This window comes from Littorina saxatilis, linkage group LG3, assembly GCF_037325665.1.
Source record: "Littorina saxatilis isolate snail1 linkage group LG3, US_GU_Lsax_2.0, whole genome shotgun sequence".
NCBI classification, from domain to species: domain Eukaryota; kingdom Metazoa; phylum Mollusca; class Gastropoda; order Littorinimorpha; family Littorinidae; genus Littorina; species Littorina saxatilis.
The window spans coordinates 21973927-21986765 of NC_090247.1; the positions used below are offsets into that span (position 1 = coordinate 21973927).

General features: G+C 46.6%; 1 protein-coding gene across 1 annotated transcript in view; it reads left to right on the forward strand.

Annotated features, from left to right (window-relative positions):
- The window catches only part of LOC138961129 (neuron navigator 3-like), a 171152-nt gene that overhangs the window by 355 nt on the left and 157958 nt on the right, over positions 1–12839 (forward strand). The window contains exon 2 of the mRNA XM_070332729.1: positions 189–350. Within this exon, the coding sequence (XP_070188830.1) occupies positions 189–350 (162 nt within the window). The remainder of the gene's footprint in view (positions 1–188; positions 351–12839) is intronic.

Genomic DNA, 12839 nt, shown 5'->3' on the forward strand with positions numbered 1-12839 from the left:
GATCTGCACACTTTTTTTTGAAACATGGCTATCGATACGACACCGTCACAGTAGACAGCGGGGAGAAGAATTGAGACGGTGGCGCAGTGGAGGAGTAACGGCAAAGAAGCGGTATGTTGATGTGTCGTCTGCAACGCCGCGTGTTGTGGTTCGGCTGGTGTCTGTCTGTCCGGCCTTTGTCTGTGAAGGCAGGCAGTGGTAGCGCTCTGTGTCTTGTTTTGTGTTGTGAGTGAGAGAGAGGAGGCTGGACTCTTTACTGCTCTGTGCCAGCCAAGCTTTGTTTTGTTTAGCGGCTCCTGTCTTTGTGGAGACTCGACCGAGGGCTTGAACTTGTACTGTACACAAAGCCGGTGAGTTGCCACTTTTGCCTCCTGTCCTAGTTTACGTCTTGCGTCTTTGGTGCCAGAGCCTTTGTCATAGACTCGTGCACTGTGTATACCCTGCTGACAGCATTGCTGTATTTCTAGTCCTAGTATCCCCACTGCACCCCGCATTACTTGGGTTATCTGATCAATACGGCAATGTGTTCCTTGATGTTTGCCGTTTGACGTAACATTAAGAGAGTGGTGCTTGCACTGCATGTTATGGAAGCGATGGAAGCGCCTAAACGATCAATTAGAAGGTTTTCATTGCGTTGTGTATCCTGGTTTCACGTGCTGAATGCCACAGCGACTGTGTAAAGCTGCTAAATTCTTCATGACACACGACAAGAGAAATTAGTCTCTGGAGATTTCACTGAGACCGAGGTCTGCATTCGTTCAGTGCTACCAGACTGCTTGCTTCATTAGATTTGGTCACAATAATTGTATGCAATAGCTTATAGGAGTCTTTGTGTTGAAGTTAAACTCAGTTGCTGCAGCACTGTGAGTGCAGTACTGTCACGTTTCAATATATCACTAAAGGTGATTATGAACCGGTTAATTACTACTAATTAACTAACCACACCACGATCCACTCTCGCAGTCATACAATTAAATAGAGTCAACAAAAGTATAAGTTTCAGACGCCTGTTTATGTATAAACTCTCCACCTCCCTCGAGCCTTCACTCAAAATACGTTCCTTTTACGTTCTCAACACGTAAAAACCAGTGTTCACTGACAAAATGCCAGTAGTATGTAGAAAATTATAGGAACACGCTGAACCCGTGTAAATATAGTTAAATGCGAATGTTCTGTTCGAAAAGCTCTAGTTCGTGCAGGTGTCACACACCCCACGTTGTCACTACTCCAATGAAATCATAGATACGAAAAGACAACGGTGGTCAACGGGGTGCGTACGACATGGTGCACTTAGCTTTATCTCTGCTGCTGCTGCTTAGCCGGTATGCTGGTTAGTCGGTTCGCTGGTTAGCCGGTCCGCTGGTTAGCCGGTCCGCTGGTTAGCGCAGCTTCAACAGTTCCCGCCAGAGTCAGCCGTGCAGATGTTACAGGAATGTAACGAAGCGAGGCGAACGAAACGAAGCGAACGAACGAAGGAACGAAGGCTGCAAACAGAAAGCATCGGTGCACTAAACATGTCAGCTACCCCTCACCCACCACCTTAAAACATGTCATCTTTAAATATCTCATCGAGCACGTGGGCCTGCACAAAACTGACTTTTTACAACAACAAAACAGCCATTTTCCGTCCTTCTCTCCCTATCTGCAAAAACCATATACAGATTAGTATTTTAGCGTCACAGAGAGTAAATTATGCGCTAACCTGGAAAGAACAACAGAGAGTATTTCATTCCACAACACAGACTCATCAACAGCGTTAAATAATGATTTATTACCTCAAAAGCCTATGATTGTAACTCTCAATGGAAGCAAAGTCCGCCTCCTCCCTGGAACAGTCTCTGTTCGTCAACAGTGACCCAAAACGTCCAGAACCCCTTGTCGAATCCTTATGCGAAAGCCATCGCCGACGAAGGAAATGTGACGACTTGTCCTCAGCAAAATACGTGGCAGAGGAAAGGAATAACTTGTGGAAGTTCCCCTAGAGTGCCGAATATGATACTCGGTGAAAAACCATCATACTCTAGTAACTGTGTGTTAGGTCCTTCCCCTTCTGCCGCTGGGTGTCAAGTGTGTCGTCCTTGAGTCTCTGACAGACCACCTAGCCAAATACACGTGACTGACCTTGTCACCAAACCCCAGTCCAGCTATACACAATTCTGCCTCCCAAGCAGAAAAAGACACGAGAAACTCAATCCGTGAAAATCCCGTGTGCGCTGTCAGCGAAAAACCGTCAGCCCTAGCTATGACAGCAGAAACCTCCACTGTAAAACTCGTGCGATACAAAACATCCGTGCTCGTTGAGCACCGTCAGCAAACTCTGCTGTAACCCAATATCACGCACAGGCGCTTTCTATCATACACGACCAAGAACAGGCACTCCACTGAGTGACACTTTCTTGGTCTCTGTCACCCGATCGTGACACACCTCCCCTCTTCAAGACGAAACCTCGGTTTCGCTCACAGTCATGTTCTCCTCTACAGCCCGAGAGAGAAAGTCAGCTCCAACATTGTTGGCGCCCGGAATGACGCGTACCGTGAATTGGTACGGTTGGAGAATCAACGCCCAGCGCATAAGTCTGGCGTTTGCCAACCTTGCAACCTGAAGATATTGCAGAGGTTGATGGTCCGTCTCCAGACAGAAAGGTCGTCCTCAAGAACGAGCAACCCCTCGTTTCACCCCTGATGACTGCAACCTTCTCTGTCTTCTTGTCTTTGTTCTTCTGGTCTTTGTTCTTCTCCCCGTAGGCTGTCCTCTCTATGTAGGCGCGCAGCAGGTTGGCGTGGTACAGGCGTGCTTTCCCGTGCATCATGATCCTGTAGTCGTTCTGGCCCACCCTCGCTGTCACCTCAAAAGGTCCTTGCCACTGCAGTTGTAGCTTGTTGTGTTTGACAGGTAGAAGTAGCAACACCCGTTCTCCAATCTTGAAGCTGCGCGGCCGTGCCTTGCGGTCGAATCCTCGCGCGTAACGCTGTGCTGCTCTTCCCAGGTTCTCTTGAGCCAGTTTGCAGGTCTCTTCAATCCTGTTCCTGAGTTCTACTATGTAGGTCGCTGTCGTCTGCACCTCCTCGTCAGCTTCTTCGTCCGTCCAAGCCTGACGCAGGATAGCCATGGGACCGCGTACCTGTCTGCCGTACAACAACTCAAATGGGGAAAAGCCCAAGCTCTCCTGAGGAACCTCGCGGTATGCAAAAAGCAATGCTGGGATGTACCTGTCCCACGTGCGTGGTTTCTCCTGAGCTAGTTTCCTCAGCATGGTCTTCAAGGTGCCATTGAACCTTTCCACCAGTCCGTTGCACTGAGCATGGTAAGGAGTGGTGAAGTGCTGCTCCAGTGATAGCAGTCGTGCTGCCTCCGCCATCACTCCTCCCGTGAACTGCGTGCCTCTGTCGGTGAGTACCTCTGATGGAATTCCCAGCCGGGACCACATAGTAACCAGAGCCTCAGCTACTCGCGTGGCTTCAATCGATTTCAGAGGGATCGCCTCTGGGTATCGAGTAGCGTAGTCCACCATGGTCAAAATGTATCTGTTTCCGTCCTCAGACGCAGGCAAGATGGGCCCGATGATGTCCACTGCCACCCGACGAAAAGGTTCGTCGATGAGCGGCATCTTCTCTAAGGGGACCTTCCTCACCCTTCCTTTGGCAACCACCTTCTGGCACTTATCGCAGGACGCACAGAAACGTCGGACATCCGTGCAGATGCCTGGCCAGTAAAAGTGGCGCCAGACACGATCCGTGGTCTTCTTGGTGCCAAGATGACCTCCCAGAATCGAGTCGTGTGCCGTTGCCATGACACCCTCGCGAAACTCGCGAGGCACGACAACCTGTTTGAATGTACCTTCTTGGTTGCTGAACTCACGGTAGAGCAACTTCTTGTCCCTGAGGAACCTTGACCTCCCATGCTTCCCGCTCAGCTTCACCTTCCCCGACTTCGCGTGCTCCCGAGGAGTAGCTAAGGTCGGGTCAGAATCCTGAGCCTTCGCGAGAAGCGCGGGGGTCACGTTCCCCAGGGCAGCTCGTGCAGCAGGTAGGGGTTTGAGAGGTTTGTCCTCTCGCTCCGCCTGTGCCCGCGTGAGCACTGAAATGACGTCGGGAGACCGATAAACGGGAACCTCCCTGGTGACGCCGTCCACAAACTGAACCCGGTTTCCAATGAGCAGGTCGCATGGAGGATCGTCCATGACGACGGCCACAATGGTCCCCGTGAACAACGGGGTTACGACCTTGATCACTGCCGTGTTCAAGTCGTAAGCGTGAGATGCCTCGGCCATTCTCACCCTGATGCTGTCTCCTGTGTAGGCCATAGCTGGAACTAGACTCGCCCGAACCACTATCATGTCTGCCCCTGTGTCCCGCAGACCTTCGCCCTTCACTCCGTTAACGTAGACGTTGCAGTGGGGCTGGAAATGTTTCCTGGAGCACGGAACGCAGAGTTGTGGGATGGTGCATGAGCTCGTGACGTCCCTGAACTCCTCACTGCCAACGAAGTGAACGCCCTTCTGGTCAGCCTGTCTCTTGTGGCAGTCCTTCTTCACGTGGCCCCGCTTGTTGCAGTAGTAACACTGGATGTCAGTTCTGGAACTCGATCCCTTGTGTCCCTGATCGTCCTTCCCGTCCTTGGGTCCTGAAGAACCTGAATTTCCCGATTTTCCCGGCCGTGAGCCTGAAGATTTGCCGGAGATCGCCTGGGCGTCCTCGTGTACTCTGATCCAGTCGGCTGCCTCCTGAGTAGTCTTTGGCTGGTGCTCCTGCACGAAGGTCACCACCTCAGGTCGCAGGCTGGACATCAGTTGTTCCATGACTATGAGGTCGGCAAGGTCGTCGACGGTCCAGTTCTTCTCGGCCATCTCCACCCAGCGCCGCAGGTAGAGATTAAGGCGTGCCACAAACTGATGGCTCAGCTCGCCGCTCAGTCTCTTGCTGTTACGCAGACGTCGTCTGTAGGCTTCCGCAGTCAGGTTGAAGCGCTGGAGTAACGCCTTCTTTAGTGCCTGATAGTCTCTCGCCTCGTCGTCCTCCAAAGCGTTGTAGAGCTGCAATGCGCGTCCCTTCAAGCAGGTGCTAAGGCGGCTAGCCCACGTGGCCTCTTCCCACTTCTGGTCAGATGCAATGCGCTCAAACCGGCGTAAAAAGTCGTCGAGCTCGTCCTTGTCATCGTCGAACGTCGGCAGTCTCGTACGGTCGGCAACAAACGTCGGCGCGCTAGCCTGAGTAAGCGTACCCTTCTCGGCCTGTAGCCTAGCTAGTTCTAGCTGGAGATCGCGATCCGCCTGTTCCTTCCGGTCTAGTCTGTCACGTTCGTCTTTCTTTTCCTGTCTGTCAAGTTCGGCCTGTCGTTCGGCCTGTCGTTCCTGTCTTGCGAGTTCGTCTTTCTTTTCCTGTCTGTCTCGTACTCTTTCTTGTCTGTCAAGTTCGTCCTTCTTGTCCTGTCTGTCACGTTCTGCCTGTCGTTCTCTTTCTTGTCTGTCAAGTTCGTCCTTCTTGTCCTGTCTATCCCGGCTTGGCCCCCATGTGTCACGTTTCAATATATCACTAAAGGTGATTATGAACCGGTTAATTACTACTAATTAACTAACCACACCACGATCCACTCTCGCAGTCATACAATTAAATAGAGTCAACAAAAGTATAAGTTTCAGACGCCTGTTTATGTATAAACTCTCCACCTCCCTCGAGCCTTCACTCAAAATACGTTCCTTTTACGTTCTCAACACGTAAAAACCAGTGTTCACTGACAAAATGCCAGTAGTATGTAGAAAATTATAGGAACACGCTGAACCCGTGTAAATATAGTTAAATGCGAATGTTCTGTTCGAAAAGCTCTAGTTCGTGCAGGTGTCACACACCCCACGTTGTCACTACTCCAATGAAATCATAGATACGAAAAGACAACGGTGGTCAACGGGGTGCGTACGACATGGTGCACTTAGCTTTATCTCTGCTGCTGCTGCTTAGCCGGTATGCTGGTTAGTCGGTTCGCTGGTTAGCCGGTCCGCTGGTTAGCCGGTCCGCTGGTTAGCGCAGCTTCAACAGTTCCCGCCAGAGTCAGCCGTGCAGATGTTACAGGAATGTAACAAAGCGAGGCGAACGAACGAACGAACGAACGAACGAAGGCTGCAAACAGAAAGCATCGGTGCACTAAACATGTCAGCTACCCCTCACCCACCACCTTAAAACATGTCATCTTTAAATATCTCATCGAGCACGTGGGCCTGCACAAAACTGACTTTTTACAACAACAAAACAGCCATTTTCCGTCCTTCTCTCCCTATCTGCAAAAACCATATACAGATTAGTATTTTAGCGTCACAGAGAGTAAATTATGCGCTAACCTGGAAAGAACAACAGAGAGTATTTCATTCCACAACACAGACTCATCAACAGCGTTAAATAATGATTTATTACCTCAAAAGCCTATGATTGTAACTCTCAATGGAAGCAAAGTCCGCCTCCTCCCTGGAACAGTCTCTGTTCGTCAACAGTGACCCAAAACGTCCAGAACCCCTTGTCGAATCCTTATGCGAAAGCCATCGCCGACGAAGGAAATGTGACGACTTGTCCTCAGCAAAATACGTGGCAGAGGAAAGGAATAACTTGTGGAAGTTCCCCTAGAGTGCCGAATATGATACTCGGTGAAAAACCATCATACTCTAGTAACTGTGTGTTAGGTCCTTCCCCTTCTGCCGCTGGGTGTCAAGTGTGTCGTCCTTGAGTCTCTGACAGACCACCTAGCCAAATACACGTGACTGACCTTGTCACCAAACCAGTCCAGCTATACACAATTCTGCCTCCCAAGCAGAAAAAGACACGAGAAACTCAATCCGTGAAAATCCCGTGTGCGCTGTCAGCGAAAAACCGTCAGCCCTAGCTATGACAGCAGAAACCTCCACTGTAAAACTCGTGCGATACAAAACATCCGTGCTCGTTGAGCACCGTCAGCAAACTCTGCTGTAACCCAATATCACGCACAGGCGCTTTCTATCATACACGACCAAGAACAGGCACTCCACTGAGTGACACTTTCTTGGTCTCTGTCACCCGATCGTGACAAGTACGTGGCCCATTTCGCTCAGAGTCAGATAAACGAGATAATTATTTTGTTATTTTCTGACAAAAGCAGCTGACATTTCAGTTAAACTTTTAATCTGTCTCTTTGAGTTTAAAAAAAAGTATTTGTATTTTTACTGGGACTCTAATTACTGTCAGAGACTGTCGAGTGTAGAGTACATTTGTACTCAGTTTGATGGAGGATTTGTTTTTGAAATGAACTGCTTTTGCTACCAATTGGTGCACAAGCATTGTTTTGAACTCAGGATCTTGGAATATTATTTTTATTCCAAAAAAAACCCACAAACAAAAATACCTCCCCACGTGTCATTTGAAGAGATTATGTGAGACTAAGAGTAAGACTGTACATTTTTTGTTGCTTCCCTTTAATTCAGAATGATGAACAATTAAAATAATAATTGTTCTCTAAACCTCGTCCAAAGTTACATGTACCGTAGTCAGTAATGATACAAGGTTCATCTTTCTCTCATCCTCTCCTAGCAGTATTGCAATTTTCCAGCCTCTTGCTCAGCAATTTCCAAAGGGAAGAGCACACCCATTTGTTCCCCTGTAATTCTCAAAGCCCCATTATTTTCTTTCCCTGATATATTTATTGCACTCCAGCAAGCTTGTTCTAGGGTCATTTAGTTTCTATCTTCGACAAGCAGGGGGGATGGGATGGAGCTTACAAGATTCCTTATTATTTCCCTGGGCCAGGCTCTGTAAGCCCTTTCCAGCCATCTGGCTTGAATTGTGGTTTCATTTTGGGTTGCTTCATGCAAATACTATTTTGCTGTTCTACATTCTGGAACCAGACCTTTAAAATTGGCTTTTTGGGGGTGGTTTTTTTTTTGCATCAGAGTTATGTATACCATGTGTTGGTGCATGCACGTGCAAACAATTGAATTGTGTGTGTGCGTGTGTGAGTGTCTTTGTGTGCGTGTGTGAGTCTTTGTGTACGTGCGTGTGTGGGTGCTTGTGTGTGTGTGTGTGTGTGTGTGTGGGTATGTGTGGCCATTTCAGTGGACAAGTGTGAAGGATAAGTGCTGGAGCCAAAGAACATTTAGTGGTGTTCAGGGAGGGGAAGGGAGGGGGAGGGTGATGCTCTGAACAATGTTGGTAAATTGTGTTTCAGAGATTGCAAGCCAGTAATTCAACTGTCATCGTTTGGATGTAAATTGTCAGTAATACTGATACTGATAGGCTTACAGTGTGATTTATTGATCAAGATTGCACTTGCAGGGGGGGTGGGGGGGCTACTGAATAGAGAGAGAGAGAGAGAGAGAGAGAGAGAGAGAGAGAGAGAGAGAGAGAGAGAGAGAGAGAGAGAAAGAGAGACAGACAGACAGACAGACCGACAGGAAAAAACAACGAACAGCTCCTTTGAGGTATAAATTTGTGAGAAAAAAATAAACAAAATATTTTGAAAAATCCCATTTACTGAAAGGTCAGCCTGAGTTTGATCGTGAATACTTTAGTTTCTCTGCGGGAGTTTTTGATTTATCAGCAAAAGGTTAAATGGATAGAGAAACAAAAACAATTGGTTGCTGAAAAACAGCAGAGCAGAAAAAGCATTGAAGTTAAAATCTTAGAATAAGAGTATCGACCTGCTTTTGCTTCTAGCAAATTTTCGTTCTTGGTGCAGAACATTTGTCTTTTGTGTTTTGTTTAAAAAATATAGATAAAGTAAATGTTTGCAATGCAGGGCATAAGTTTTGTCTTACTTGTGTTATATTTTTTCTTTGAACTTAAAGTTGGTGGTTTTTTGAGTGCATTGTTTAAATATTTCCAGTTTGAATAAGTTTTAGAGTTGAATCCAGACTTTGCACATGTCCAGTGCCATGCGCAATTAAATGTATGCATGCAATTATTCACATTGCAGGTCTTAACCTTTCAAATACTGTACTGTGCTAGAAATTTTGATATGAGTTTGTCCCTTTGTGTTTGCATGGTCATACTCATAACTGTACCACAGTGGTACACTAGTCAATCGAAAACAAACAAACAGACAAAAACAACAACAATAAAACATTCCCCTCCCCCTTCAAAATAATAAGAAGAAATAACAAGAAAATACCAACAAGAAACAATTTCATAGCCTTGTTTTCTCTGCTTCAACGCTTCATGCTTTCTAAGTTTAATGGTGATGTGTCATTTGCATACTGTCTTTTTTTGTAGGCAACTTTGAAAGCCTACATAAGTTTTCACAAACGAACATTCTGTTTGAAATCGAATATGTGCAACCTGTGAGGCTGTGTATTTTGCATCCTGTGTATACATTTTGACCAGGGGAAGATTGGTTTTGAGTCATACCCCACTCAACTCACGGTCAAGAATGCAGGTGCCTTATCACGGTTGTATCAGCAGTTACCCAACCTTGACATGTAATAAAACTTCAAGGCACTCCAGATAGGGATGATAAGAGGGCAGCCCCAGTGTCAGTGAATGGTCAGTGTGCTTTCTACTCGGGACGCCGCTCTGTCAAGATGTGACCAGAGAGAACTGTGGCTTTGTTGCTGTGTGTTTGGAGGCGAGCCGTTACTGAGTGGGATAGAGGGTGTTGAGTCATACAGCTGGCCGTTACGGCGTTCGCACGGCCACTCATTACCTGTGCATTCATACCTGTGCTTCATCGGTGATCAGCCACTGGCACACGAACCCAGATTACTCCAGTGGTTTAAATCGTCTGGCCCCATGCTTAAGCCCTCTTCCGTCCTACTACCAATGATGCATGGAAGAATAAAAGTATTATTATGGAGTTCAGTGGGTATCGTTCATTGAACACTGCACATTTTGATTCGGAAGTTTTCTTTTGTGGGTCAATGGGATGGTTGAAGAGAGAGAGAGAGAGAGAGAGAGAGAGAGAGAGAGAGAGAGAGAGAGAGAGAGAGAGAGAGAGAGAGAGAGAGAGAGAGAGAGAGAGAGAGAGAGAGAGAGAGAGAGAGAGAGAGTTACGATTACACAGTTCCGTTTGCTACATATATGTATGAGAGAGAGAGAGAGAGAGAGAGAGGGGGGGGGGGGGGAGTTGCTAAGAAATTGACTGAACCTTTTCTTGAATGGACATATTACATTTGAGAGAAACAGAGAGAGTTTGAGTCGGTGTTTGTGCCCGTGTACACAAACCTCAAACAGACAGCCAACGAAAAATAAACCAAACATCTTACACAAAAATCCCCGAATTCAGGGTTGAGGATCAATACCACTGGAACCCAATTTGTAGAAACTACACTGGACGATAAAAACGGTCATCCCTCATGTGCCTGCGTCACTTGTTATAAACGGAAGGAGTTGCTGTCCGCACCGGGAGGGGAAGGGAGGAGATGGAAGAGGGAGGGGGTGTGTTAAAAAGGAGGGGACTAGGGAGGGATGAACTAATGCACTTCTCTATGATGTGTGTGCCTGTGAACTGTTATTGTGTGTGCACGGACTGTGCGAGTGTGTGGACAGGGGCTTGTGAGTCATCTCATCTTGTTCCATTCCACGGTAGCAAGGCTGGGTGGCAGGGTGGGAGAAATAGCCCTTTGTTATTGAATTAGCCAACGGTTTTCTGGCACCACCCGCCCCATTCTGCTGCTTCTGTTGTCAGCGAAACCAGAAACTGTCGCCTTCGTGGCACTGAAAACTGTTGAACCTGTTAGGCCGATCGGCCCTTGAGATTGGAGTGAGAGTTAAACGGGGTTGTCATTAGAAACTTCGTCCATTGATTAATCAATTGATAGATTGATGGATTCATGAATTGATGAATTGACGTATGGATGGATTGATGTGTTGAATCATTGGACGAAACCAGATAGTATCGCCAACCTAGCGCCGAAAACCGTTGAACCTGTGTTCACTGTGACCGTCTTTTGGCATGGCATCGATCGAGTGTGTAGCTGGGCTGTCATTTGGACATATAACTGCTTGGTTAATTGATATCATACTTGAGTAAATCAATTTAAGTAAAACCTAAAACTGTTGCCCAAAAGGCTGACTGGAAACTGTTGAGCCTGTGTTCAGGCCGATATCCTCCTTTGGGATGTTAGGGAGGGTGTGACTTGGGCTGTCCTCGAAATTTTTCATTGTTTGTTTGATTAATTGATTGAATCGTTGAATGAATGATTGAGCAAAACCCGAAACTCTCGCCATTATAGCACTGAAAACTGTTGAACCTGTTCAGGCCAAACGTAAGGACTGTCTTTCGGAAAAGACTGAATGATTGATTTGACTCAGTGACTCACTCATTGATCGAGTTACTGAATTATTGATTGACTGTAATCTGTACTCATTCTGCTGCCAGCCTGCGAGTGATGGTAAAGCAGAGGGCAGTCAATCTCTAAGCTTATTTTTACAAGTGTTTCAAGATTGCTAAAGAGCTTCGAGTGAGCATTGAAACAAAACCAGGCGACGAGAATGAACCATATAGATAGGCCATATAGGTCAGTAGGCCAAAAACGAAACAAATGCAGTACACGCCACTATCAAAACTCCTTTCTTTAAGAGGCTGGTACCACAATATTGGAAGCACTTGGTATAGTTGTCCCATTAGCACGATGAAGGTTACATTTACAGTAAGCGGGGAACGCTGGAAATCCCAGACTGCAGTGTCCCTGAGTCAGACCTAACAACATCGATCTGGTGCCAACCGGGAACTCCCTCTAGGAATAACACTCACTACCAGCAGTGCCAGTACTGTTGTTAGTATCAGCATTCTTATAGGATAGGTGCGCAGCGGTACAGTGTTTAGTGCAAATATTGAACATATGCTATATTTCTTCCCCTGTAACTGATGCTAGAAACCACCACATTGACAGATCTGCCCAGGCTCGTGCAAAGAATGATGAGAGAATTCTTCCCCTTGAAGACTGAGTTTTGAAACTTGAAAAGCCAGGCAGTTTTCTATGCACAGTGACCCAGAGAGCTTGTTGCTCATTTGATTTTGGATGTTAACACTCATTTGATTACGAAATTGATTAGGCCTAAAAAAAAAATAGGTGTGGTTACGGTAACCCGACCTACCCTATTTTTAGGGGCCGACCCTATAACTTTTTTTTACATTTGTCAAAAAACAAAAACAAAAAAAAACCGAGTGCAGAAAACGCAATGAAAGCGAAAGCGCTCGAGTCGCACACTTATTTCCCTGTCAAGTAGGTTTAATTTGTACACATTAGAAAAAAAAGTGTAAAAACAAAAGTGATTGCCAACCTTCCTACCCTATTTTTTGGGGCTATGTTACCGTAACCACACCTATTTTTTTTTTGGCCTTAAACAAGAACATCACTCTGTTCAGACAGAAGCTCAGCTAGGTTGTGGATTGTTGGTGTGTGTTGAAGGATGATTGCATTCCGTGTAAACGTGGGGACAAATCTGTACAAATATGTTGTCATTTATAAGATGGTTTACACAAGAAGGAATTTCAAATTTCCATTACTTTATTATTCCATTGCTGGGATGAATGGATAGTTTACGGATTGAGGATTCACGGATGCTGGTCAGTGGTCAGTCATAACAGGCATCGCTGTAGGCCTATATAATTATTAGTCGTGTTTTGCGAGGGATGCGGCGCCGGCTTGCAGTGTTAGTCAAACTTTACGTGGCGCTCGACAAATTGGGCGCTTGCGCTAATATTGATGGATTTGCGAGTTATTTTCCTGCAAGTAGTGCCGTCCTTTCCCTGGCTCCGGCCTTTTTTGTCACCGGAAGAAAAATGTCTTGCATCCTATTTGCTCTCTCTCTCTCTCTCTCTCTCTCTCTCTCTCTGTCTCTCTCTGTCTCTGTCTCTTTGTCTCTCTCTCTCGCTCTGAGTCCAT